This window comes from Dermacentor variabilis, chromosome 5, assembly GCF_050947875.1.
Source record: "Dermacentor variabilis isolate Ectoservices chromosome 5, ASM5094787v1, whole genome shotgun sequence".
Classification (NCBI taxonomy): domain Eukaryota; kingdom Metazoa; phylum Arthropoda; class Arachnida; order Ixodida; family Ixodidae; genus Dermacentor; species Dermacentor variabilis.
This window is the reverse complement of record NC_134572.1, coordinates 19,745,514-19,773,204: the sequence shown is the minus strand read 5'-3', so window position 1 is coordinate 19,773,204 and position 27,691 is coordinate 19,745,514. Positions and strand designations below refer to the sequence as shown.

The 27,691-nt window shown below is 45.8% G+C and overlaps 1 protein-coding gene across 9 annotated transcripts in view; it reads left to right on the top strand.

The window, feature by feature from the left end:
* Window positions 1-27,691, top strand: part of LOC142582334 (irregular chiasm C-roughest protein-like) — a 940,430-nt gene that overhangs the window by 743,837 nt on the left and 168,902 nt on the right. Inside the window, exon 1 of one of the 9 annotated variants that reach the window (XM_075691920.1) lies at window positions 9,647-11,440. The exons of the other annotated variants lie outside the window; for them this stretch is intronic. Within the exon in view, the coding sequence (XP_075548035.1) occupies window positions 11,224-11,440 (217 nt within the window). The 5' untranslated portion in view covers window positions 9,647-11,223. Of the gene's footprint in view, window positions 1-9,646; window positions 11,441-27,691 lie in introns of those variants that run through there. 9 annotated transcript variants of the gene reach the window in all.

Genomic DNA, 27,691 nt, shown 5'->3' with positions numbered 1-27,691 from the left:
CAAAAAAAAAAAGAAAACTTGTGGAAGCTACTCAGCCATCTTGTTGTCATAAAGTTGTTTGATAACTTTATTGCGGTTATTTATATTAGTTAGCGTTCTTATGTGCTCGTTTGACTTGGACTTGTTTGTGACGTCCTATATTCTGGTTATCATTGACGTGATTTTACAAAGTGTCACGTTTCGGTCATATGTCTGCGACTAGAAGAATATCCGTGAACTACCCAAAGGAAAAGTACTAAAAGTGAGAGTGCGCCATCTTTCTACACTCTACTTTTTTGTTTCTCTGCACAGCTTAATTTGCAAACACGTGAAGCAGGCGTTTCAGATCTGCCGTTTTCTGGTCACTGCTCAATAGGCGGCAAAAGAGTGCGCTAATAGTGAAACTTACGTGATTTTGGGAAGGTTACATTCAACAAATTTTGCTTCAAAATTCGAAGTTCGTTAGCGTAATAATTCGCAATAATTAATCCTTCCACCTCGCCAAATTTCGAAATGTTCACTAGCTACTATATCATCTAAAAAGCAACTTGGATAGTTAGAGGACTGCTTACTTCTAAATAATGCTCTGTCACTATAAACACTTGATGCTCATCGCAGTCAAAGTAGGCTTATTTAACTGTACGATCGGAGAAGCTGTTTTCTTTGCTTCTCATTTCTGACAAAACATTTTTCACGGTTTTAGGAGCAAGCAGAACAGGTGACAAGAAACCGAGACAGGAGAGCGTACTACCGGAACTTGTTTCCCTGTTTGAAACACAGTTTGAAACAAAGTTTGAAACAAAGTTTGAAACACAGTTCAATTATAAGCAAGGAACAAAACGTGCACATCAAAACAAGAAAATGGGGAAATAAGACGAAATTATTTAAAGGCTGTCAAAATATGACAAGATATCTGAAGTCAACATGTCTCTATCTTTGGCAGTATTAGACTTTCAGTTATCATATATTGACGGTACTTAAAACCATGCAGTCATATTTCCTTTTCTTGTTCCCTTTTGGTTTTGTTTTATTTGCCCTGGCGTTTTCCATCTGCTGTCTACGTATTCTATGCTTCCGAATAAATAACTTTCAGTAGTACTTGCTCCGTCACGGTTTTTCCTCGTCTGATCCGTGTGTATAATGAGCCACAAATATTTACAAACTGGCACGGTTGTCTAGTCTTCTGCTGAGCATGTACTTCTATACTTTGCGTTGCGCTTTCTATACTCTTGCTCAAACAAAACTTTCAGAAATCTCTTTTGCCGGTCGTGTTAGGCTACTCAATCAGTGTCGGGAACGTGGGCTTGCACATTCGTGTTTCGTGGCGTACACAGCGCACACCACCTTATCTAGGTCTCTCTGTTGGCTCAGCTGAATAATACTACGCACTAAAACGTCTTTCTTGCTACTTGGTTCATATTCGGGATACAATAAACAGCGCAAACAGTAAATATCGCTGACACAAAGAAGAAAGAAACACAGAATACAGTCGCCGTAAGCGCGCAGTAAGCGCCATTCCCGTTTTCTCCCCATTTCTTTCCCTCTTTGTCTAGCAACCTTGCGCTTTTTATTCTTACTTGAAGTCACTCCCTACGCACTGTATTGCGCCCCAATACAGATACGCAAGTACGTAAACCAATTAACTGATCATTTACTGAACCTACACAGTTACATGATCCAGATTGCGTGCTTATCAACACCTAGAAGGCAATAATACGTAACCTAATAAGCCTGACATGACTTGACCTACACCATATCGTGCATTACTGCAAAGGGGTGTCTGTCCGCTTTTCATTTCTTTTTTTGTCCGACTGAGACTCCCGTTGGAAGCAAACTGTCTGTACCTAAAGTAACCAACGTTTTCAAGCATCAAGAATAGTTTCTTCACATCTCTCTTGTCCAGGAAAATTGCTAGGTCATACGAGGAGGGCGCACTCGCTTGCCGGAGGCGCGCAGGCGGCTACTCCTCCCTCGCTGCGCTACCACAAAAACGACTACGCCCAATGAGCAATAGCTGTTCGTCCAGCGGCTGATCTACACACCAATAAGACGGAGGAGGGGTCTTACCACCGCCGCCGACAAAGGAAGCTTGAACCGGATGTTCTAGGAAAGCCACAGCTTACATCTAAGTAAATAGACAACAAAAGGAAACCGCCGCTACGTACTTCTTTGAATGCATGGATCAGTGGTGAAAGTGATGAAAAAAAATAATAACAAGCGAGGACGTAGGGAGCGGACGCGCCAACCGTATACAGAAAGTCACGTGCGATGTCTGTCACTACCTCCCTGTATGAAATACAACACACCGCTGTCATCGAGTCTACGACGAGAGCTTGGTATGACTCATTCCGTGGAAGTCATGCTGTCTCATTCTCCACACCACTGATTGTGACTGTACTCCTGCTTGGCTCGATGCCAGTTCCCATGGACACAACGCGTGTGCTTCAAATATATACGATCTGGTTTTCCTTTATTTGTCACTCTTTCACGCTATTTTTTTCTCTCGTTGTCTTTTGGTCGCAAGCAAACTGCCGGAAAGTGAGACGGTCGCATTGTATAGGGTGACGCTCGTTTGTCGAAGGCCGACAAAGCCAGCACAACATTCGTCAAACAGACACTAATGTCCTGAGAAGGCTGGACAGGCCCACATATCAGTGTTTGGCGCCCAGCCGTGCTGTCGCGAAGCGACTCAACGAGTAGTTAACAGCACCCTACAAATCTGGCTTCCCAGGTCGAATGCACAACTAGGAAGTGATGGAATGGGCTAATGATGTTATTCAGGCTTGGCGCTCAGAATAGCGCGCGCGCACACGCACACACACAGACACACACGCACACACGCACACGCACACGCACGCACACACACACACACACACACACACACACACACACACACACACACACACACACACACACACACACACACACACACACACACACACACACACACACACACACACACACACACACACACACACACACACAAAAAAAAAAAAATAGGTATTACATACTCTGCATTAAATACATTAAATTGGGGACCTTAACGTTCCGAAACTGCGCATTGGAACATGGGGAGAATCGTGGTGGGCGCCTTGACCGCCTCGACCATAGTTATGTAGCAGTACCTTTTTCGACTGTATTCCTTTCAGTGCTTTTCGCGCTTCGTCAGTGATCAGAGCGACGCTCCGCTCACGTTATTAATGGGATCAGTCGGCCATGAACGGTGGATGATGAGAATGGCATAGAATCGAGCGGAAAGTATGGTTACGATATCGCGGCCTCGGGTTTCTCTTAACGCCCACCCGAAGCACGGCACCGAGCATATTTGCATTCCATCTTCGTTGGAACGTAGATGCCACGGTCGGAAAACGAATCCGCAACCACATGCTCACCACTACAACGACGCAGCCACTCAGTCACTGAGGCGGGTCCTATCATCATCATCATCATCATCATCATCATCATGCTGGTTACGCCCACTGCAGGGCAAAGGCCTCTCCCATACTTCTCCAACTACCCCGGTCATGTACTAATTGTGGCCATGTTGTCCTATACGCCGGCGTAATATGTTTGCAGACATGAACTACACTAACAAAGCACATCCTTGCCAATTCATCCAACTTCAACCATTTTAACAGCTAATGGAGTTCGCACTCATACGCTCAAGCACCTTCAAGCAGAAACACGCGGTTACATTGAAGAAATTCCATGAAGACTGCGACCTTGTTGGGCTTTATTAAAGATGTAAAATTTTCTTCGCTCATACAAGGGAATTTTTTTATTCGTGCTGTCGGTGGTGATGGTGGTGGTGATGGTGATGATGTTGTCAATGTCACTTTGAGAGCTGTTTTGTGACATTGCTGTGTTATTCTATGTGTTAGCTATGAAGGCACTTTTGTCTTTCTTGAGGGCGACTGGTCTGTGTGAACGCCTGTTACTCGCTCAAACCCTCCGCGTGCGTGCGCGAGCCCACCGGGACTTTCTTTCTCCTCCCCGCCCTCTCTCTATCTTATCTTTCTATTCCTTCTTTCGCGTCCCCCAGAGTAGGGTAGCCAACCAGACGCATTTCTGGTTAACGTCCCTGACTTCTCTCTTCATTTCCTCCTCCTCCTCCTCCTCCTCCTCCTCCTCCTCCTCCTCTCCGGTTACCTGGTAATGCCCGTATTTGCGCTTGAATTGTTCTACTTCTTCTACAAAACTATGTGCATAAGTGTACAAAACTACACGTAAAACGAGGAAGAGCCGGTGCCGTAGTTGGATGGATGGATGGATGCAAAACTTTAATGAAGGTCCTGAGGTACGCGACTCAGTTGTGCGCCATCATTTCATTTTATCATCATGAGAATAACAAGAAACAAACCGCTGCGCACTAAGCGTATCGGCTGCAAAGACGAGCATGCACATGTTCTGAACATGGAAGGAAGGAAGGAAAAAAGTGGAGAAGGAAAGGCAGGGAGGTTAACCAGTTTAGCCTAACCGGTTTGCTACCCTGCACATGGGAGCGGGATGGGGGGATGAAAGATTGGGAAGGGAGAGAGAGAGAGAGAAAGCACATAGCACAGCACACACATCGTCCGTTGGAGTCCATAACTCTTGCGTTGTACGCGATATCACTGTCACAGCCGCTTAGATATCACAGAGCCTCCGTGATGAGAAACACAGCCTGGTACTGAAGGAGAGAGAGTGTGTAGTTCTCATCGACGCAGGCATGTTGTACCTCAGATGTAGCTATACGATAAGGCAGCAGCAGCAGTTCGATTGTTCAGCGCAGCTGGTTTGTTTCCGTCGTCGCGTCCCTGATTAAATTCACTCATCGATCGAGCACAGTGATTTACGAACGAGAATGTTTGCATCATCGACATAATAGCGAATTGAAGACTTCATCTTAGTTGTGATAAATGTCGCGCTGTGCGGGTACAACAAAATGATCGAAATTTCCGCGTGGATGCTTCGCGATTTAACTGGGTTACATTTATGTGAGGGGAAAGAACACAAACTGTACTTGAATACTGAGGCTCACAGTCTGTGGTATCACGTTCCGAACAAATAGCCGTTGTAAACGAGGTTCGTCACGCTGTCCTTACTTTTCTAGTAAAAACTAACCTGATTTTCTGTTTGTCACCTAATGTTTTTTTTAAGTGAGAAGATTTCGAACATTATTTCTTCTACGTTTTTATACGCCTACATTCCTTTAGTAGAGCGAGCGACTTGCAGTGATTTTTTGTCATTGTTTTACTTAAGCCTTTGAGATCTGTTGTCTTCTTCAATTTTGTTTCAAGTCTTCAATTCAATTTCATTTCATCAATTCATCTTCAATTTCTGTTTCTGTCCACATTACATCATGAGGAGCGCAGGCATCGCGCTTTTTCTGGTGGCAGTTGGCAACTTACTCCTTACTTTCTGTTTAACCCAGAAATGGCTGCGTTTTCCAACATAATAATAATAATAATAATAATAATAATAATAATAATAATAATAATAATAATAATAATAATAATAATAATAATAATAATAATAATAATACGTATAATCTCAATAACTCGCATGTTAAGGCGCATCGCGATGCCGACTGAGCGCTCATGGCATTCTTCTGTTCAGGTAAAGGCTGTGGGGACTAAATCACGGCTACGGCGGAAGAATGTCGATGAGGGCGAAACTTGAAATTGGTTGGGACCGATGTTTTTGTGCGCGTCAAGGAATCCCAGGTTGAGAAAATGAATAGGAAGCCCTTCATTATACTCCGCCTCTATCATAGCTCTATGTTTATTGTGTCGTTAAAAACAGAATAAATAAATAAATAAATAAATAAATAAATAAATAAATAAATAAATAAATAAATAAAATGTATATCCTCTTGAGATGAAAGGTACTTTGTGTACTAGGAATAATGCCGCTTAATGAAATAAACGAATCCACGTTATCTGCTTTCCAAAAATTACATTAAGCGCTACATTTCAAGAAAATCGACATAATTACTGCAGGGAGGGTATATGGCGTACGCATGTGAAATGGCCAATGACGTAAAGCATGAATAAGGACTTGTTTACTTGATGGAACTCACACTTTGCCTTTAGAACGATGACGTATTGCTATGTACTCTAGTATGTTTGGCAGATGTATTTCGCTACACCGTAGGAAGTGTCTAGACAGGGGGGATGGCTTGTACGATGCAGAACTTCCGTCAAGTGTTATAAAGCGGGCGAGCAGGCACGGTGGTTAGATGTGCATGCGTGCCGTCTGCAGGGCGCGAAGCATAGTTGAGCGCTTCTCCGCTTCATGATGACAATCGTGGCGCTGCGGTCAGAGGCCGGTCACAAGCGGCGCACATCGTGTGCTGCTGCGGTCGTATTACACCGCTTTCACAGTGACCCCATAGACATTACCAGATTTCTGAATGCAGCGGAGCTCTGTCACTTGCCAAGACAACGTACTTGCCTTGTCCGCCAGCTCTTTGTTTCCCGGTTTGAGAGGCAAAAATATAGCGATCTTAACTCTGCTTTGTTCAGTGAACACGTTATAGCTGAATATACGAAGAGGAGCATTTATTCCGCACTGAGGAACTATCCCTTCATCAGTTGTTGTAAAGAGAGAGCTAGAGTCAGAATTTGTTTTACGAAGGAGCGTGTAGGTGTTGTAAGCGAAGGTAAACCCGCCGTGGTTGCTTAGTGGCTATGGTGTTAGGCTACTAAGCACGAGGTCGCAGGATCGAATCCCGGCTGCGGCGGCCGCATTCCGATGGGGGCGAAAACGCCCGTGTACTTAGATTTAGGTGCACGTTAAAGAAACCCAGGTGCTCGAAATTTCCCGAGTCCCCCACTACGGCGTACCTCATAATCAGAAAGTAGTTTTGGCACGTAAAACCCCATAATTTAGTTTTTTTTAAGCGAAGGTAATTCGCGCTGGGAGTATCTTTATATGACAAAATGCGTAATGAAAATGATTTGGTTTCAAGGAATGCAAAAAAAAAATCAAGAAAATATTGATATTTGTACAGCTAAACTCCCAGGCTCTATTTCTTTTTCCGTATGGGCGCTGTGATAAACGAGATGTATGGTAATTTCTGTCGACCCGCACACGTTTGCAATATAAATTAACGGCCCTTTTCTTTGCCAATAACAATAAATTTGCTTTTGTTTTTCTGAAAAAAGATATGAAAAACAATTTCCTACCTTTTTCGATTATCTATGATTGACTGTATGAAACATGATGAGAATAGTAGCTTTTAGCATGCAAAATATTAGTTTGGACTATTGAGGGTCATATAGCTATAGTTGAAAGCAACAGGATAATTCTTGCTGCACTGCCAGTGCAGCGCACTGTGCCGTCAGAGTGTTAACAGACGATGCAAATGACAGCTTTTGGAAATTACTCATTGCAGCACGAAGCTTCACACTTTTGATCACTCTGTCAGCATAATTTAACCCGTTTCCTCCAGGTTTTACGTTAAAACCAATTATTTTGGCTATAACAAGCGCGCAAAAATAACAGACTCATTAGCGGAGGAAGCGCGCTTCGCGGCAGGCCTTGGACTGCAGCGCCACTCCTGCTGTCACATCGCGGAGAAGCAGTCAACTACGCCGTTCAGCACACCTGCGCATCTTGCCGCCGTAAGCAGTGTAGCGAACTACAGCCCTTTTTTATCGCATTTTCAGCACTTAAAAGAACAACCCTCGTACCATGTGGCCCACATAAGCGTCGAGTATAATCTTAGGCGGCAGACGACTTTGGGTTGAAAGTCTCAGCGGAATCTTGAGTCATACGCCACGGAACCCTCTAGCCGAATAGACTTGCAGTCAAATCAGCTCAATTAAAGCATGCGAAGCAAATGTGACAAAATGGCTGATTAAACTAATCTCTAAAACCCAAGATCTATCATCATACTTCCATGGTTCGTCTTACAGCAGTTACATGCACTCCCGAACATAACTAAACGATTGCTATATGGCTTATGTTACTTCTTAGAATTGCGAAAGTTAGAAACAATGCCAACGACAGCTATCAGGCGGGTCTCAGCGTTCTGAAAATGTGCAATTATTTCGCACTGCTATGTCTAGAATGCTACTTAGAAGCTTCAGAGTCGAAGCGTGCCCAGCACAGCGTTGCTGCGCACCCAAGTGCGCAAATCGGCACGCACGGTGCACTGAGGGGTGCGAGGACACTGCTTTATCTATAGTTGGATGGATTCAGCGTCTGCCGCCCCAGTGATGCGCATCTCCCGTGACTGCCCCAACCCTGTCATGTTCAGGGTCGCTTATCCCTTCAGCGAATGTCGCGCGCTCTCAGCCGCCCTGACGCGTCATCTACAACCGGTAGACCCGTCACCTCCAGGCGATGCTGGCAAGATAAATTTAACCATTGCCCCCGTCGCACTAAACTAGTGCACTCGCTCCTATAGCATACGATAAATTTGTAGGCCTCTGTAGCCAATGTCTGTCCTCCTGCCTCTTCTTCGAAAAGTGTACAAGATTTGGGCCTACATTCTCAGTACACGTTTACTTAGTCACCTATCGCATCCCTTGGCTCTTCCCCCAGTACGGGGTAGCCAACTGGAGACAATCTCTGGTTAACCTCCCTGTCTTTCCTTCGCTTTTCTCTCTCCCCCCTTAGTCAACGTCACTAGTTTGCTGACAAGTTAAATATCAGCTGCGTGCTGTAGTATAATCGTGATTTCGAAGCTGTCACTTACATTGCAGAAGCCGTGTAAACTTGACATGTAATTTCCTTGTATGTTCAGTCGCAGCATGCCTATAAATTTTATTCAGGAACTGTTGAGAAGTGTCGGTACGAGTGCTCTGCGTTTCCACACACGTTTTGGCTAGTGCCCCTTCGGTTATCGATGTTAAGACAGAAATGTCATCGAAGGGATCTTTTTCTTTCAGAACGTGAGGGCCCAGCGGAAGAGCACTTTCATGAAAAGGTATATGTGAACCAAATGATACCGCAGTTTCGCTCATTGTATCCTAATCACGTGGCTGAGGGGGTAGCACGGACATGTCTAGGGCTTTCCGTGCCCACTGGTACAAAGTAAAAAGTGGAGCGGAGCAGTGCTGCTCTAACTGGATAAATTTTGCAGAAGACCTTAAATATTCCGGATCGCCAGTCATCTGCACATTGCACCTACCAAATGTGCCTAATGGAGGTGCATGTATATTCTCTAAGGAAATGGCTTGTAAAGGTCATTGGAAACCGTGATGCGGAAAATGTAGGCAGTTGTTGACGGGTGAAGGTTAGCTCACCCCACCTTCGCAGTTATGTAACAATTCCCGTGTGTCGAATTGTTTCGCACCACTCGAGATATTTCAATTTAAGTCAGCCTTAGCCGATGTCTGCTGCGAATGTTTACTCGTCCTCCGGTTGAAGCTATCTTTCGGCACGTTGTATTTTCTGAGCATCGACTGTTCTTCTGTATGGGCAGCATTTCTCAGCAAATAGAAGTTGCTGACGACACTCCGTCGAACTTCGTCAAAAAACGCCGCCCCGGTGAAGGCGCAATGTGGTCGTTTAGGTTTCCCTGCCGCCCACAGAGGGCGCCTGGTGAGGCGTGTCGCGGACCCGCCTCGGCCTGCGCCACGGCTTCTCCCCTAGCCGCTGCGCAGTGGGCCCGCCCCACTACCGCCTCTGCGTTCGATCCAGGCGGCACAGGCCGCCGCCAGCGAGCGCCCGGAGCGGGAGATTTGTTTGTCGCGCGACGGGCATCCCTGGCGTTCGCGTCCCCGCTGCGATGCGACCGCGGGCGCCCGCACTGGATTACGCGCTCGTCACTGGCGCAGCGGTCAAAGCGTCGCTGGAAGGACGACGGCGCTTCACGGACACCGCCACGCTTCTGACGCCGCGGTTCGCTCCAACACCCTGTGGAGCATAAAGAGGTGACACCGGCTTCGCTTTCGCTCGAACTCTCTGTTAGAGACCGACACCGGCCGGCTAAGCAGCTCATCGGCGATGGAGTGACAGCCACTTCTCGACTGACGCGACCGTCATCACCAACGTCGAGTACTCACTTGCTGTTCACCTCGTTCGCCTTTGATCATCAGCTTCGAGGGTCACTCTTGCTGGGGCATTTGGCGCTGTGTCTCTTTCCTTTGTTTTCTGTGACACGCTCCGCAGAGCACTGGATGAACGGATAACACGAAAGCTTTGTGGTGACTCTTAGTGCTTCAATCACATCGTTTCGTTCTTCATGCTTCGTTATCCCGCGCTCTTCGTCACTAATAGGCGCTCCTGTCGATTGTGCTCAGGACGCGGACTGTCACCCACTTCGTGACTCGTCTTGGGCGTATATGTGTGCTGGGTGAGCGGTGCATTTGGACAGTGGTCTGATTAAGCTGATTCAATGCGTGACTACAAAGAGATGGTCCTATCTGGCCTTTTATGCGAAAGTGTATGTGGTGACTGTGATGGTGCATCAGAGCACTTTGTCGTTTCCATGCTTCCTCGCTCAAGCTTCGCTTTGATAGTGATTTAGTGTTCCCAGCATAGGCTATATTGCTCGGCGAGTGGTTCTTAGCTGCTATTGTATCTCCTGTTTCTGGTGACACGTTGCGCGATATGCTAAAAGTTTAGCTTTATTTTGCTGAGTTATATTTAACTAAGCTATAGAATTTTCCATTTCAGTTCAAGTCCTCCTTGTTTTTCGCAATAATTTTGCAAAGCACAAATATTAATTCGGGGGTTATCTTGTGGGCATGGTATCTTCCTTGAACAATTACATTAATGGCAATCACCGTAATTTCAGGAATGTGTTACCTTTCAAAAAGAGATTATCCTTAGCGAAATTTCAAGTCTAGGTCCAGGTATACTGCCTTTCCCAATATAAGGGGCTGTGGATGCTAAATACGCGCAACAAATACAAAGATAAAACAAAGATAGAGTCGGTTTTAGCGTCTCGCTCACACCAGCCATATCAAGCAAAAGAAAAGTTTCAAAAGACATCATTCACGTCAATATTGCGGCTACGCAGCTATGTACATCATGAAGACACTGTTCGAAGTTCCTCTATCGAGGTTGTTTATTGTGATTTCGCGTCGCGCTCAGCATCAGGGAACTAAGTAATCAAAATCACTCAGTAGAAAGCCCACTTTGCACGATCAGTACACTCTTGATAGTCTTTTGTATTGGTAGGGACGGTTGTGAACCTCTATTTTACTTACTCTTCTCTGGTTGGAGCGGTAATAGCTCATTAGGTAGTACTTGTAAGCTACTTCGTTTGCACTGGTTCGTGGAGGCCCAACCATCCCGAGTGCGCGTATGCCATCGTTTCTGGCTCCTCTGTCGTGGTCCCTGCTGTCTTCGGCGGCTGCGAAGTGCTTAGCGGTTCCGTTTCCGTGTCTGCGCTCCTCTCCTACTACGCAAACTGCTGAGCGTCGGCGGCTAGCCATCATGCTTGGAACTGTTGTCCTTGCTCTGGTGTCGGTCGCGATGGCCCGAGCTGGGAATGCCACGGTTTCGCCGTCGGATGATGAAGGTGAGTGCGCGGCAGTGCAAGACTTTGCGCGCGTCCAAGTGAGGCCTTTGGACAGGGAAATGTTAACTCGCAACCTGGAGCAAAGAGTTGAACGCTGCGACTTTGAGAAACTTTATTGTTTTTGTTTCTTACATGTCTAAGAAAGGTTGTACGCCAGCAAATTTCAAACCATTTCAAGGCTGTGATTTCATCTTCCGGCGATAACTAAATATTGACAAGGTGGCCTTGATGAATTCCAGTAAGTATTGGCCTATGAAGAATACCGTATTGAATGAGTTCGGATACTGTGCGCAACACGAGCCACGCAGTTCACGCAAATTGCACGCAGTTCTAATTTATTGGCGTTTCTGTATTCCATATGCAACTGTCAGGCTATCCCCGCTGTTGTGAGTCAAACTCACGAGCTCGTTCTCAACTGCAGGCGACTACACCGGCACAGCCACGGCGAAGGTTCAGCTGAGGGGATGAGAAAAAAATACCTAATTTAACAACGAAGGTTGAAGCTCTTGACAGCGAAGAAGTCTAGGTTATACAAGCACTGCCTCACGGCGCTCAGAACATGCGATGCGAATGACTAGCACGAGCGATGCATCGTAACGAGGAACGAATAGCCGGTATATTTCTACTGCTGGTGAAATGGTCTGTGCACGCGTGATGCTATTTCCCTTGGCGTCCTGCTCACATCATCATATTACCGGACGGGAGCGGAAGCTCACAGATATGACGACGATAAAATGGCAACTAAGGATTTTGACACAGCATCTGCCACTCTTCATTGGAAATAACGTGTCACATTGTTTATCGCATCGATACCTGCTAGCTCTCTACTTGATAAGAGGTACCTCCGCGGCACAGCCATCAGTGCAATTACGGCGAAATTCTATATGTTTTGCTGCTGCCTTAGGTGAGTTTTTACGCAAGCACGGACGCACACACAGCACGCCCTCAAAACATGCGCTTCATCGGCGAAAGCCCCTAAAAATTAAATAGGCGTTTACGAAGAAATAATGTGATTATTGCTGACCAGAATTTCTAGCACTGGCGGAAATAAGAAAAATAGCGTGAGGACAGCCATCAAGCACTTCGAATTCTAAAATCTTAGTGATAGATTTTCAAGCGAACACACCTTGTGCACAGTCTACAGTAGTATAACTGACTATCGGCTCGAGTGAAGTTTGTCCACTAAGCTTTCAGAAAGTAGCGCAATATTTGTCTCTAAGTCCTGGCATTGAGTGGCGCTGTGTAGCACTCCAAAGGTTATGTTACTTATGAGGGTTAGTACTTAGACAAGTGCCAGCTTGAACAGTCGCCACCGTGCTTCGATTGGCAGAGCACCACACGCGCCACATGGGAATTGCCGCTTTGGTATTTCTAAATTCCTTTCATTGAAATTATTATAATGCTATCGCATTATAGGCAGATTTCGTCCATTTCCAAGCGTGGCATTCATTTGAGGAAAAATATAGGCTGATCCCGAAAACAGTGCACTTTAAATTAACACAGCGTTTCAAAACGCTAGCTGTCACCACGGGGAATGCGACAGACTGACACTTTACGCGAGCGCCGGACGTTTCACTGAGCCACTTTGGCATGTGTGAAAAATGCCCGCTCTTGTGGCATAATAGAGCATTGATTTGCTTTGCTGGAAAAGATAGCTTTAGTCCCACCATGAGCCACGCATGTCTTCATAGCAATATAGGCGGACTTCACCCACATTGGAGGTATCTAACATAAAACTCAAGGTGTGCTGAGTGATGCTACCTTATCACAGCTTGCACGAAATAGCAAGTTTGTAAGAGATGTGAGGTATAGAAATGTCATTTCGATCAATTATAGTGCGCAATGTCACCTGCGACTCATGCGCTCGCAGCTCTCGAGACGCCACAACCATCGCATTCACTTAGCGAGCTTGCGGTGCTAAGTTCTGGTATATATATATATTTCTTCTTTTAGTTCTCACATCATTTTTAAACGATAGAGGAGGTGTGGATATTATGGTACGATACTCTCACTGCTCTAGTCCACCATATGTGTTTTCCTCCACTCTTCCCTGGTATTTTTCTCGCATTCTCTGCGGTGTTCTTTCGCTCCGGCTCTCTCGCACCTTCTGCTGCTTTTTCAGCCTGTATTCTTCTTTTTTTTGCTCATATTTCGCAAGTTTTTTTTTTATTTCTTCGTCCTTCCTTTTACGGGAGAATAAGGAGCTCGATTCTCATAAAATTAGACCTTATAATGAGCCGACTCTGGCTGAGAGAGCCGCTTGATAAACGGCTTCCTCACGAAGCCTGTCTACTCTTATAAGCTGGCGGCGGCCAAAAGTTCCCTGTTCTCAAGTTCATAAACCTTGACACCGTAAGCGTAACGCGCAGTGCACAATAGTGTCCGAGACTGTGCGGCCTCCACCGGTAGCGACTGCATTGCGGTGGAAAATCCGCTAATTTCATAATCAGCCCGACGCTGGGGTCGTGGCGCGCTGAAATGGCCCGCGGCTACAACTTGTGCTGTTCTCTCGGCTCTTTATGGAAGCGGAGCGCGTCTGTATAGCGCGCCAAAGACGTGTTTTTTTTTTTTCCGAAGCTTTAATTAGGCTTCTCAATTCTCACGGAAGATAACGCTGCGGGGTCTCTCGCTAACCCTGTTGTGTTTTTTCGAGCTTGAAGAGCGTGATTTATGAAGCATGCGGGTCTCGTTTGAAAAGCCAATCCGCACAAAGAATTCGTTACCGTTTCAGAATTTTAAGGAGGGGCGTTGCGCATTGTTTGAGGGGGGGAGGCAATATCGTTAACGGCGACTGATGGGGCGAATGTTGACGCGCCTGGCCTTCTGCGCTATGTCGTAGCGCAGGCCACCGTTCATACGGCGTGCTGCAGTTGAACAAGTTTCCGCTATCCGAGTGGACCCGCTTCGGTATCTTTACAGAAAGGTGTTACAGCTACACGACGCATCTCGTAGGTGTGCGTGCACGTACGCAAACACTGCTTGTCTCTCGCTTTCTTTCTTTCTTCCGCATTCTGCTCCCTCTGTGGAGTGTAGCAAACCAGGAGCAACGTTGTTACCCTCCCCTCCTTTTTGTTTGTCCATTTCTAGCGTTTTAAGTTGAACCTCAAAAGCACGCAGCGCCAGTTTCGACGATAAAGCTGTGTTATCCGAAAAGTGGATTATTTCCCACCTCCTTCGTGATTACCAGACTCTTTAAGACTGCATTTCTAAAATTTTTTATTGTTTCTTCATGTTTTGCTCACTTCCCACAACTCTTCAAGTAGATTTCGCTCAGAACTTTGGCGCCTGAATTTTTTTCCCTAGCAGTTTCTTTCGATGTTGATATTGTTGGTGTCCCAAATAGTTCCCTTTTCCTGTAACTATTGATTTGCCTTTACGCACTATCAGGATTGTTTTAGACCTTTTCTTGATAGCGCTGCCAGGTTATGTTTCCTGAATAGCACCGACAGTTGTGTAACAGAGCACGAGCAAGCTAAGATATAAAGTATTTATCTAAAGTAGTTTTTGTCCCACCTGATTATTGTACCTGATTGCTGATTTCTATGTATACGTATATATTGTGCTTGCAGCGCTGAATTCTGCAATTTTCTAAAACCTAGCTTTTTTATGAGGTCATGGTCCGTGATCTGGCTCTGCATTAAAAGATGACTTCTGGAGTTAAGCCTGGCCTATATGGCTGAGGTTCTCAACAAGATCACAGTTAGTGTGCAAGATAAACTAATCCGTGCTTGGGTTCTGGCAAGATATTCAAGTGTTCGTCAGATCCCACCACATTATGTTATGGCAATAACAAATGCTTATGTGAATGCATATTTTGCACACTCTTTACTCCCGAGAAACGCCAACAACGCGAGCACCATTTCTAAGTACCCATTACGATATACGCAAGGAAGCACGCTCGAAATACACAACTCCTTCGGCAATGCGATCCGCCGCCCTCACTTAACCGTCTATTATTTTGTGTTCCTTAGACATACTTATTTGTTGAATAAAGTTAAAGTGAATTTTGTTTGTGTTGCACAATGAAAACAAAAAAGAAACAAAAGAAGCAATGACGGCATGTTTCATCAGAGGAAATATTGAACCTTGTAACAGACTGGCAAGGCCAGAATATGGTTACACCACAAGACTCTAGATGGCACTATGTGTGCACGTTGCGCCTCCATATCACAAATTAATGACCCACAAGTGCATTTATCGCTCCGCTGGCTACAAGGTATCGCGAGTGGTCCGTGATGTGTCGGTGTTCTGCTGGGTTCCTTTATACCAACGTATTTCTACCCTCGTTGCATAATAGACCTTGTGAGGTTCTCACACATTTCGTATATAATGTAAACGTGTGTGTAAGTGAGCCTTCTTTCTTAAACAAAAGCCGTCGCTGGCAGTCGAGGCTGCGTGCGTGCTGTCCCCGTTATTTATCTCAGATCGCGCTGTTCAGTTCTGTAGATTGCATTCAGGATCATCCTGCATCTGGGATTTTCACTGTATCTGCCCTCAAGCAATTTTAGCTCGTTCGTACTGACTTACACCAATTTTGGCGGAGTGAAATTCAGCGCCGATAGTGACCTAGAAGCAACAGTGTATTTCTACATGAGTCACATACACGGATTGTTTGTCTCTCTCTCTCTCTCTGTATATATATATATATATATATATATATATATATATATATATATATATATATATATATATATATATATATATATATATATATATATATATATATATATATATCGTTTTAAACGCAGTGTTATCCGCGCACCTCTGAAGCTTCGGCGCATATGTCTCAACTATTAGGTGAGGATCTATGTTAACAAATGTGCGGATACAAGACGCATCTTGGAAACTACGTGAAGCGAAGCTTTAGTGAGGAATTTTTTATATGCTTTAAAACTAAAGCCATTGCGTCAAATTTTGTTTACTTTCACCCTATATTCAGCGTGAAATCTCACGCGATATTTACATTTATCCACCCACAGTGGTCACAACTTTAACCTCATGCAATTTTTGTTTTCACTCACTGCACAGCGGACAACTTTGTCTGATTTCAAACGCCAAATCGGGCGGATGCGCAATGAGAGATGTCTGCGCAGCGATGTGACGAGGACGAAGGCGATGTACGCTGCTTGTTGAGAGAAGAACGGCGGCTCTGTGTACGACACGCGTCCAGCTACATTTAAGCATTACGCCCGCCCTCGCGTCACATACCCCATCCTGGAGGATTGCCAAGAATGGGCACGTACAAGTAGAATGTACCCAATGGCTGAATCAATAAAAATTAAGTAAATGAAACTATCCGTTGGATATAATGCGAATTTGCATTGTTACGCACAACGCAGGTACACTTACTGACCCTACTTTTTCGATCAGCATACAAGAAGTATAGCAACCAGTTTACTGGGTTTTCCATTCGGCGCACGTGTAACATTCGCATATGTATCCGCAAACATATCCACCGAGTTACTGACCGACTCGGCAGCAGACAGCAACGACGCCAAACCAGGGAGGGTAAGAAAAGAAAGGTTCACTTTAAGACAGTTGAACAGATAGATTTAGATGAATGATCAGGTAGACAGGTTGGAAGCATATGCTTTTTTGTGCCCTTACTCGTTTAGAGAGCTCAAGACTCATAGTTAGACCACATATTTTTGTTGTAGAAAGTGATTTATAATACACCCACGTCCCACAAGTAATATTTCTATTGAGAGTCAATTTAAAGAAAATCTTGTAACGTTAACTTTATTGTTTATTTAAATTAAATTATGGGGTTTTACTTGCCAAAACCACCTTCTGGTTATGAGGCACGCCGTAGTGGGGGACTCCGCAAATTTCGACCACCTGGGGTTCTTTAACATGCACCTAAATCTAACTACATGGGTGTTTTCGCATTTCGCCCTCATCGAAATGCGGCCGCCATGACCGGGATTCGATCCCGCGACCGTGTGCTGAGCAGCCCAACCCGTTCTGAGCAAACACGGCAGGTATTGTTTATTTGCATTGAAACTTAACAAGTGTCCAAAAATTATTGTAATGCTTTTTAATTCCATCTTTCCCATTGTGATGCCTGCTATGCGCGTTACTGGGTACAACTTGTGCTCCTCTTGACAAACAACACTCAAACGAAATCTCGCCAATACGCGCTGGAATTAGAGCGCCAGCTCGCGGAGAACGGTCGAGAAAAAACAACTGCCCGAAATATGATCAAAAGCTCATGGCACTCACAGAATCTGACGGAGAAAAAAAACAGTGAGAGGAAGAACCTCGCGCTATACTCATGCTTTCGTGTCGAGCCGTCGGTTTTCCGGTTTCGAAAAGACCTCCATTCTCCTCGCCCCTCTGCAGTGGCAGTGGTGTCGTTGGGCTTGCGCGGATGCGGCATAAAGCCGCGAAGATGCTCGTCCTAAATTGAATATGGCACGAATTACAACGTTTGTGCAACGCTTACCACGCCTACAGTACTTCTCTTTCCGTTCTGCCTGTCTTAGAAGGGAAGGTTCGGTGCTTGACACGGCTGTTGCAAGATAAACTTTTTTTTTCTTCTTTCGCTGCTATTCTTGTGTCGTATTTATTGGCTCGTGTGCTATTCTTCGGATGTTTGTGGTGTCGGTGCAGAGTGGGGCGAAGAGCTGCATTGGGAGATGTCTCCCTTATTCTCCATCTTGGCAATGCTGAAAGGCGTGCCTCCGCACACATATCTTGTTCCCCCGTGGGTTACCATTTCTCCTTGGCTGCCTCGATGCCAAGTCAAGGCAAACACGACGCCTTTTGTGTCAGCGCCCAACACCCTCGCGCGCACCAGGTTGTGTTTGCGCCACGAACGTGAGGCCTCGCTGCGCGCAATCGAAAGGTCGCCCAATACGGGAGACGTCGTCCTGTTCCTTTTATGATCATTATTTTGTTTTCGCCTGGTAACCCTTTACAAGTCGAGACACGCCGAGCATTGTGTGAGGAAGCCAGGCAGGCGCATCGGAGTGGGAGTCCTTGTGAGGAAATATGCGCGAAATCGTATTCCTTTCTGGAGTGGATGGCAATGTGATGACATTGGGGCGCACGCTATACGAAACTCCAGAGTGAGGAGAAAGGCACAACATCCAACAGCCGAAAGGTCCATTCTCACCGTCGATGCGCGATGCTTTCGACTCACTTGCTTGTGCGCACACTCCGAGGAAATTTCGCCACGTGTCGTTTTCCAAACCGTCGCAAGCGTTGAAACGCGAGACCGCTACACGATATGTTGTCACAGGAGCAAGATGGGCAGCAAGATTGACTGTATATGTTGCCTTCGCGTTCAGGTTGCTACACGCTCCTGGAAAGCTTGGTTTATGCATTTCAACGTGTAAAAGGCAGCTTTTGAGGCCCAGCGAAGATTGCGCGAGCGAGATATTTGCAACCACGTTTTACTGCATACAGCAGCAGAATGTGCCCTTCATACAGCGGGAACACGTCGCTATTGATACAGCATGAAAATGCTGAAAACTTGAGACCCTGCAAATATACCGATAGCTCCACCGGCATTCTGCTTTTCTTCCGGGTCACCAACAAAAAAATGCCAGATCGGACATGTTATTGTTTGTGGAGAAACGTGCGAGTTCTCTAATTTAGTGTCACGTACATGACATTTTGTCGCTATTGCATTGTGCCTTGTGTATTTGCCCCTCTGGAAGAGAAGAATAAGAGAAAGGAAACGAGCGAGATATCTTAAAGGTAACGTTTATGCTAACACTTCTATTTCTCTGTTTTTCATGCAATACTTTCTTTTCATTTAGGTTGACAGCGTCCCACATGTAGCAGCTTTCGCGCGCCATTCTTCTTAATTCTCTAAAGAGCTTACGGCAGCATCCGTTTCTGCTACAACCTTTTACTAGCCTACAGAAGCACTAATGCTTACTGCCGTTCCAGGAATAATATTTGCATTGTGGTTTACGCAACCTAACGTATTTAAAAAGAGTAAAAATAAGTTTATTTCCCTTATTCTTGAGGTTTAGGTTTCGCTGCAGAAGTGCAAGTAGCGAATGTCAGCAAGACTTTCGTAAATGGATGAGCACCCGTTTGGTGCTTCCTTTTGAAAGTAAATGTGAATCTTATATTGTTTCGTACCACTGATAGTGAGAAAGGCGTCTTGACGCGTTTGTTGAGAATAGCTTGCTGGAAAGTACTGGTACTTTATTTTAATCTGTTCATACCTGAATAACTGCAGCCACAGTCGAATTTTACCACAGAAGCTTATTGTGGGTAAGGTGTCTGTGGACATTCTGTAGCACATGAATGACGGAGAGTGCGTCGCCTCAGCCTTCGAAAAGCGTCTACCAGATGTCACCATTAGAGAGTTTTAGAATGGGGGGCCCAAGCGGCTTGGCGAGCCAAGAAGATTGCGCGCCACAAGTGCGCATGCGCAGAAACCAAGCCAGTCTTGGGTTCTTGCGTTCGCGTTAACCCATGACCCAAAAATCGAAAACTAGCGTGGGCCCCCAAGCCGTCTTGGGCCGCCCTCGGGGGTGAAAGTGATGACGTACAGGAGATGGTCGCAGAGCAAACTTTATTTACTTCAACTGATTTTCGCCATTTCACGCGGGTGAACTCACAGTTTTTTCGCAGCGCGACACAAGAAAACACCAACTAAGAGCACTTGCTTCGATTGGCTTTGCTTGGCTTAGAATCGCACACTTAATTCGTAATACTAACCGGTACTAACACAGTGAATACGTTTCTAATATTGTTCGCTCTTTTTGCTCAAAAATGCATTCTATTCGTTTTCACTTGTAAGAAAAGAGGTTCCTTCTTGTTTTTTGCTTTCAAGCACCTTTCTATTTTCCACACTGCGGCGTCCCGAGCGCTCAAACCAACGCTGTTTGCATTCGACCCAATCCTCAAACTCTGCTGCTCATCTAAACCCAAGAGCAACCGACGCAACGCGGCTTGGGGGCCCAGTGCCTTGCGCCCCCAATTCTAAAACTCTCTATTTTTTTTTCCTTTTTGCGCAATCGCAGAAGTACCTGGAAGCATGTGGACTGGTGTGCACACGAGAAAAGTGACAGCTCTTGGCGCTAAGAAAGCGCACAAGAGGCCGAGAACCGCAGCAGATACCAGACCCGGAAGTAAAGGTGGGAGGCATCATGATTCCGCAAGTAACGATGCTCCACATCCTCGGACTCCTGATTCAACAAGACGGGGCCGGGGGAGCAGAGTTGGAAAAAATTCAGAGAACAGTGCAACAAATAAACCACCTTATCAAAAGAGTGACGAGAAAAAGGCACGGACTCAAGGAACAAGACTGCACGAGAATGATACAAGCGCTACTCACGAGCATCGTCACCTACGGGACCCCATACGTTGACACGAAGAATAGTCAACGAGACAAGGTAAACGCCCTCATCAGAAAATCCTACAAAATTGCGTTGGGCCTGTCCCCCTCCACGTCCACAGTGAAACTACTCAAAATTAGAAGTTCACAACACGTGGGAAGAGCTCGTGGAAACGCACAGCGTCAACCAACTGGAGAGACTAAAGCTAACAAAAACGGGAGGAGCCCTGCTGCAAGATCTGAGCTACCAAATCGAGGATGAAAGGCACCTACCTCAGTGTTCCCAGACGAGATCAGAGACAAGCTACACATAAGTACCATTCCCAGAAACATGCATCCCGAGTACGACAAGAAAAGGAGACAGGCGAGAATACAGGCGCTCAAGCACATACTGGAACGCACCAACAGCAAAGAAAATGTGAGATACACGGACGCAGCTGCGTGCAGAACAAACGACCGGTTTGCAATCAGAGTGATCGACGAGAAGGGCGAACAACTTACAGCCACATCCACGCGTGCCAAGGACGCGATCACAGCGGAAGAGCTGGGCATAGCCCTGGGCATCGCAACGTGCAAGAAGACCCTGGTTGCCATTGTGACGGACTCGCAACAAGCATGCAGACGCTATGTGAACGGAAGGATCGGAAATGCAGCACTTCAGGTCTTGACCAACACCGAGATAGAAACAGCACAAATCCTCTGGACGCCAGGACACGAGTCTCTTGCGGGGAACCAGGCGACGCATGCCGCGGCTGGAGATCATGCACGCCGAGCCATCTCCGACACGCAGAGAACATGGACCAACGACTGTGACGAGGATGATGAACGGATATCCAAGAAGTACTCGGATATCCTGGCGCACTACAGGAAGCAGAGGCGTCCCTACCCACCCAAGCCTAAGACGATGACTAGGGAGCAAGCGGTAACCTGGAGAAGACTCCAGGCTGGAACCTACCCGAATGGAACACTGCTGCATGCCATGGATCTGGGCACCTACGGGTGAGACTGCAAGTTGTGCCCACCGGACACGCCCAACACCTTGCGCCATATGGTGCTGGTGTGCAGGAATAACCGCGAAGTACCCCCGTCATCATCACCACCAGGCGATAACATGCAGGAAGAAGCGGATTCAGAGGAAGAATCGGAAGACCAGTGGGAGGCTCTGCTGGTGACGCAAGACCCTGACAACCAGCTACGTTTGGTGATTAGGGCTCGGGCGGCGGCAGCGAGCCATGGATACCTGGACTGAGGAGGCCATCCACCTTTGGGCTCAAGAAGCCTGACCTAGCAATAAAGCTTGTTTCTGTCTTTGCACAATTGTCCCTTTAACCATGCTCTTTCGTAGTTATTATAGTCTAAAACTGTCTATGCATAACAGCACACTGTAAGGTCGATTGCCTGCTCACCTCCTTGCCCACATTTCCTATACTTCCGTTGGCGCACATATGTAATGCACGTTTTAAATAATGTAAGGTGAACCCTTCCCTCATCAAGAGTGTCACACATCAAGAATGTACTTTTCCTTTCTCTTATCTGTCTTCATCTTTCTCTCTGTGTATCTCTCTCTCGGTCTGTTTTTAAATTGTCCCGATTACGATTATCGTTCTCGATGTCACTGCTATCGCCGGAAATTTGCAGGCACCATGTCGATTATGCTTCATTGCGTTCAAACAGATATCCTTCAATTTTCTCTTTTTTTAGTTTTCTTTTTATTTCTCCTCTCGCTCTTTGCCGTCTTTGCAATCCCTATATCCCCCACCCCAGTACAGGGTAACAAATCGGAAACTTGCCTCTGGTTAACCTCCCAGCCTTCCTTCTCTCGCTCTCTCTCGCTCCTTCATTTGCGCAACCTGCCAGCCAGTTCCTATTACTGGTTAACCAGCATAAAAAAGAGTGCAGTGAGAAGCTTCGCGCCCACTTAAAGAGCTGTTGTTCTGGCTGAAGCACAATTACTGCGAATATAGGTTATTGTGCAGTATCGTTGTTTCGACAGCTGAAAACGCCGCCCTTATAACGCGGCACATGCCTTGGTGAAGTTTAGGGTTTAGGACGACACAAGCGGAGCGAGGAATAAGGAATCTAGTTAAGTATTAATGTTTCATTTATTCTTGAATGTATCAGTAATTGCAGCAGCTCGTGCGTAAGCCAGCCTGCGGTATGATCCCCCAAAGTTTCTGTTGTCCGTTTCGTTCTTCCTGTATCTGTATTTTACACGCCTATACTTCCGAAGCACAAACTTTCTCAGTGCCGCTATGTCAACACTGATTAGAATTTAACCTCGCCTATAAGCACTCCGGTCGCTCATTCTTCTCCCTCGTAATCTCGAGAAGCAATCAATCTTGCGCACATGTCCTCACGGCTCGATGGGCAAACACTGAGGGGCGTCCCTCAGAGCCGGTCCAATACAAGAGTCGCGGGGCTCGGCGCGGTCGCTCGTCGCCAGTTTTGTCTTCAACCGGCGCACATCGTCTCAGAGACGGGAATGGTAGCCACGGTGGACAGCTAGTGTTTTCAGTGGGCACAAAACCGCCTCTTCGCCCGAGGAAGTTGAACAATATGGTGGGTGAATAAGGGCGAATGTAGAGTATGGATGGTTTGCATACGGAGGCCGGTCATGTTCCTTATTGATCGTCGTGTCCGCCCATGCAAAGGCGATGCGCGTAGTGCGGCGGCATCTGTCGCTAAGGGTCTCGCGCGCTTCCATCAGCGCCCCTGTCTGGAGCAAACTCTTGGACGAGTGACAGTATATCTTTTCGGGGCATTGGCGCTCGAGCGAAAATGCCAGCATCACTTCTGTACCATTTTCTCATCAAGAAGTCTCACTGGAACCGATTGCTTACGCAATCTTAATTAGAACGACTGACTGTGCCGGGTTTAGCCCTTTGTACTAAATTCAGGCACTGCGCTGCAGAGCTTCCGAGTAAGTCCCCCTGCGCAGTTGGGAAGGCTAATGAGTTTGCATTCGACCACGTGCGAGACAAATCGCGCGTGCGTCGAAGTTTGTGTACGCAACGCCTGGGGGCATCCACGGTGTATTGAATGGTATGAGAAGGTCTTTTTTAGCCTAATTTGAATACGACGATTCGAGAGTATGGTCTGTGCCAATTGTGACACATGAACGCCGCTTAAATGAAGTCTTGCTACTCATTGCTCAAATGGTGCTTCAAATGGAACACACACACACACACACACACACACACACACACACACACACACACACACACACACACACACACACACACACACACACACACACACACACACACACACACACACACACACACACACACACACACACACACACACACACACACACACACACACACACACACACACACACACACACACACACACACACACACACACGCGCGCGCGCACACGCACACGCACACGCACACACACACACACACACACACGCACACACACCAATAAGCACCAAATAATTACTCCAAGGACCGATGGCCCGATGGGATACAAAACCACGCCTTCGCTTTGGGAGTGCGAAGCTCATTCGCATGCGTAGAGCCCGTCGCAATGTAGAGCCGATCACTGCCCACTTTGTTCTTTTTGGTCCTTGCATTAATTTGCGCTAAACTACCAGAATTACAGTCAACTTGCACGTCCTTGTCTGGTAAACAGGCCTGATATACCTATACTCGAAGTATACACTCATATTCAGCTCTCTCTCTCTCTCTCGCTCTGCTCACGTCGCAGCTCATTACCATAATAATTCGTGTACATTTCTGTTAAGATAAATAAGTCACCATTGCGACGAAAATGCGGCACGACTCCACTTTTGGCCCGAAAAGTAAATCGAGTAAGAGCCCTGTTTTCTGGAAAGAGTAAAATATTTCAATAACCACGTACACTGTGTTTCCTTTTATGCCAGCATAAAATTTGAAAACATACGCGAGGGTCATCTTTCTGACCTTTGCATTTCTTTCACGGTGGCAGATCAGTTAATATTACTGCTGAATTCCACGTTACCGTAATATTTCAAAGAATTTCACAGAACGGCTATTGGCAGGATAGTACTTATGTCTTTCTATTCGCGTGCGAATACGCGAGTGTTTGCTGTCGCAATAAGTAGCATGATGCAACATAAGTGTAAAGCTATTGCCTCAGCCCAGCTTAGAATCGAATGTGAATAAAGTTTGCATATGCAATTTTGCGTCTATTTTTCTCTTCCCAAGAAATAAATAAGACGTCTTGTATCTGATACGTTCTGCACGACAAGTCACCGCTATGCTCTGAGTGCCTTAATTTCAGGTCATGGCGCGGGTTGTCAGAAACATTGTTGCGCTAAACAATGTGAAGCAACCCTATGGCTAACACAGATGCACGCGGGTACAAAAAAAAAGCCGAGGTGTTTGTAAAACCTAGCGCGTCTGTAGGCATCGTTGCAATATGTGTTCTTTTAGTTTCTTTTTATTATTTATCGCTGAGTTTCTTTCTTTGCTGGGCGTCCCACTTCATCACGACGAGAATTAAACGACACCGGTGTCCACACTGCAGCATCAAGTTCAGCTCTGCTCCAAAAGAAATTATGGGGTTTTTGAAACGAGCAAAAAGAAACAGAGAAAAAGAAAGGAAGCTGAGCCTCACTCTCAATGTACGTGCTTCCATTTCTGCTGAAGTCCTGAGTAGCAACAAAAGAGGGTGTTATTTTCTCGACCCACTTTCCCTGTGATTTGTTAGCGGATTAAGTTCAGGAGAGAACCAAGCTGCTCAAATCATGTAATTACGTGTGCCTTTTTGGGGCTGTTTCGTTTTAGGATCCCTGTAAAGTTATTTTTTAGAACGCTAGCCTATATTTTACTGGCAGTAAGGCGCCCGTTGTTTGTTGGGGTGCAAAGAGCAAGCAGATCTTATGGGAATAAAGAAAAACTCATTTCGTCTTTCGTTGCGAAAGCAAGTGACACATGTTCACGAAGTGGGAACACGGTGATACAGGTTTCATAAAGTAGAAAAAAGTTGAACGAAGTTTCATTCATTGCTCAGGAACTACTATACTGCATCTGTCGCAATGAAAAGCAGCAGAAAAGAAATACATCTTCAGTAGTATTAAATGTGCCTGAGGAATGAAATGCTATTACATATCTTTTTAAGTAACCAGAGTAATTAAGTTTCTTGCGTGCATTATAAAGGAGAAAAACCAATTATAGCTCCTACATTGGGAGAAACGTCGCTATGCAGATTAGAGATTAGGTAATGTGGATAGCTTCTTGGGAAGCCCTCGCAACTAATGTACTGTTAACTAGAAGAAAAAGAAAGCGTAGATCCCAGCAGTTGGCATCTCCAGTGTCGCGAGTGGAAGGGTCGAGAAGTAGAATTTCCCAGGTACTGGCAAGTGACGAACGCTCAATAAATATACTGGCAGTACAGTTGGAGTTTCTTACGTGTCTCTATGAGCCAATGCACAACGCGAAAAAGCAACTTTTATCTGCAGTCACCTAGCTACGCTCCAGTGTGGCGAACGTTATTAGCATTATTGAATGAGAGTTCCGTTTAGTTATAGGTGCAGTGTAGTTGATCGGATCAGACCAGGCCCATTGATAACTTTTTACTGTTTTTATGGTCAGAAAACTTGTGCTAGAGCTTCAGACGTGTCGGCGCGGCAACTAAAGGGCTCTAGCCTAGATACGGTCGGAGGAGGCTTACATGAGCCCACGTTTAAGCAAAGCGAGTCAAGTTTCTAACTGCTGTAGTCGATTACCATAAAGAGTGCAGTACTTTAAATCCCAAAGATATATAAGCGCGCTAACTCAAAATCTTTTTTTTTTTCATTTACTACTCATGGCTTCCGCATACACGCAGAACGCTGAAACTTTCCGGCGAGGTGTCGCTTATACACTGGGTGTACACTGCATCAAAACTACAGGGAAGTTTTTGCATTTAATGAGCTTGTAGTTTGTCTACGTTTTAAGAATCGCGTGGTCTATGGTCGTCGATTGAAGACGTCACTTCTTGTTATGTCTTTTAAAGTCTGCACTGCGAAGCTTTTCAAAGATGTTCGTTAATATGCGCACTGGTTAGGCTCTCCTGACGGACCGCTGGGGCACTCTGAAAATGTGTTTCAGTGTTTTCGACCACTCACTGGTGCACCATAGGTTCATCTTTGTCACAGCAACGACCTATTCAAGCATTCTGGCAATTCTTAAGGGCAACAAACCTGCACAAGCGATTTCAGCACTGACTATGTTTACTGTTATCCTGCGCTGTGATAATGTGGACATGCTTTCTTTCTCTCTCACTGTATTATCTAATTGTTTATTTATAGCTCCACTCTCTCCTGGCGTAAAATAGCAAACGAGAATTCTTGTTCTGCTTAGTGTTCCTGCCTCCCGCCTTTCTTTTGTATCTATCTCTCCATCTGTTTTTTATAGAAAAACATTGGTGAGGCAGTCTTCTCTTTGCTATGTACTGTTATAATCTTAGGGAAGGAATCTTAGCGTTGATTATAGAAGTCGCCCGAGGCCAGTGGTTAGATCTCCGCCGTGGCGGGCACATTTCTATGGGGGCGAAATGTAAAAAAAAGAAAAAAGAACTCTTGTCTACATAGATGTAGGTGCACGCTAAAATGCACCAGGTGGTCAGACTTATTACGGAGTTCGTCACCTTGGCGTGCTACATAATCGTTTAGTGGTTCAGGAACGTAAGACGCCGCAAAATTATTTTTATTTTATGAAGTTTATATGAATCACCATTTTCTGCAATGATATCAACCACATGGTTCTTACAGAAAGCACTTTGTTTATTTGTAACGTATAGCGCACACCCTAAAGCTGCTTGAAGGTTTTTGTTAGCTTTGTGGTGTATTAATGAGGATAAATTAATGGAAATGAAAGTGGATGAAAAAACAGCTAGCCACATGTGGGGAACGATGCCACGCTTCGCAATCGTCATCGCACGCGTAATGCGGAGACGGGGGATCGTTCCCTATCTGCCGT